The sequence below is a fragment of the Echinops telfairi genome, unplaced genomic scaffold (assembly GCF_000313985.2).
Source record: "Echinops telfairi isolate 266 unplaced genomic scaffold, ASM31398v2 ScPeMD7_4;HRSCAF=17, whole genome shotgun sequence".
Classification (NCBI taxonomy): domain Eukaryota; kingdom Metazoa; phylum Chordata; class Mammalia; order Afrosoricida; family Tenrecidae; genus Echinops; species Echinops telfairi.
This window is the reverse complement of record NW_022103900.1, coordinates 40,547,798-40,549,619: the sequence shown is the minus strand read 5'-3', so window position 1 is coordinate 40,549,619 and position 1,822 is coordinate 40,547,798. Positions and strand designations below refer to the sequence as shown.

The 1,822-nt window shown below is 38.3% G+C and overlaps 1 protein-coding gene across 1 annotated transcript in view; it reads right to left on the bottom strand.

Annotated features, from left to right (window-relative positions):
* Positions 1-1,822, bottom strand: part of UGGT1 (UDP-glucose glycoprotein glucosyltransferase 1) — a 176,198-nt gene that overhangs the window by 162,592 nt on the left and 11,784 nt on the right. The window contains exon 3 of the mRNA XM_004703949.2: positions 1,735-1,817. Coding sequence (XP_004704006.2) covers positions 1,735-1,817 — 83 coding nt within the window. The remainder of the gene's footprint in view (positions 1-1,734; positions 1,818-1,822) is intronic.

The window sequence follows — 1,822 nt, the reverse complement described above, 5'->3', positions numbered from 1 at the left end:
CCCTACCAGGCCTCTTACACCCCCCTCACCACCAATTTTGGATCACTTGTTGTTCCCTTGTTCCTGGGTTTGTTAACACCACTTCCTTTCCCCCACCTCCCCCTCTCCCATGTCAGTGAGTTTTTGTTTTGTTTCTGAGTCTTAAAAAGTTTGTAAGTGGCCATCTGAGACACAATAATTGGTCTCTATTTGCTTTCAGCAATTGAAGTAAAAAATAGAATATGGAATGTGTGACAAATTGCCTACAGGAACATCTGCTCCTCTACCATGAGACCAGAAGTGGATGATAGACAGATACTAAACATTTTGATCCAAGACTACTGAAGAAACAAAACAAGAAATATTCTCATGGGCTCCAGACTTTCTGAACCTACGAAGGTTTTAGATGACCTCCTGAAATGATTGCCTTGACATAATCTTGAAACCTTAAACTAAAAGTATCCCTGGAGTCTTCACAAAACTAACCAATAGTTTCGCATAACTAGTAAACAATGTCTGCCTTGAACATTGTGCAGGATCCCTGATGGTAAAGTGGTTACACATTGGGCTGCTAACTGCAATATCAGCAGCTCAAAACCACCAGTTGCTCAGCAAGAGAAAGATGGGGCTTTCTACTCCCATAAAGAGTTAGTCGCAGGTATCCACAGGGGCGGCTCCACCCTGTCACATGGAGTCAGCATTGACTCCATGGCACTGAGTACAGAGTTTGGTTTTGGTTTCCGAGCGCTGTGTTCATTTAAGATCTACCTGGGATCATACTGACAATAGCAACTTGAAGGGCTGAATAGAAAGCTTTGGGGCAGTGTTGTGTTGAGAAGGAAGAAACATCTCAGAGGAGGTGAGTGAGAATGGCTGCACAGTTGGGAGAAAGTAATCAGTGTTATTGAATCATGTATGCAGAAATTGTTTTGAATTGGTGCAAGTTTTGCTGTATATATTCTCAACAACAGAGTAATTCCCATCCAAACACCATAATTCCCATAAAAACTGGCTGCAAAGAAAAATGTATGTACGTATATGGTGATTTGAGATTATCTCTTACAAGCACATAGCTGATTGCTGAAAAAAGAAAGATGTATGTCTATTATAAATAGTTGGTAAAAAATCCACTGGGAATATAAGATTTCCCAGGAATTCCTAGGTATATTGTTCTATACCAATTTTTAAGACATCAATGAAGGGAAAATGCTACCAGTTTAAGTTTCAAGTATCAAGTTGATGTGATTAAAAACACATTCTGACTTTGAAGACACTAATATGTAAAAAATGTTTCTCTCAGAACAGATAAAACACAGTCACTCGGCTTCCCTTGCACTCTCTGATGTTGGGGTCTTCTTCAAAGTCTCCTTGTCACACATCTTGCCAACCTTTCTTTTCTTCCATTACATACTTAAAACCTTCCACTAAGCAGAAAATCCTTTAAGTACAAATGTGTCAAAATATTTCTTACATTTGTAATTTTCCTGGAAAATAACATACTAATTTAATCAATTAAATACATTTCTTTTAATCAGCCCCTATATAGCTCAATGACTCAATGCAGTCTGGCCCTACTGAAAGACAGAGCCTGTATCTTTATCACATTGGAAAGCACAGGAAATAATGTTATAATTGCAGAGGCTTTTAATAAATTTATTTGAAGGCGATAACACCTGAAAACCTGCTGAGTATACTCACTGAGAAGAGCCTACATTTTTACGCAAACATGTAAAAAATATATATATATCTTCTTACCTGGCTTCTAACAATAATGGAGTGGAAACCCATTTGGTAGTAAGAGAGGTTGTAATGGCTTTTGAATCTGCCTTTACTGTGGAGAACA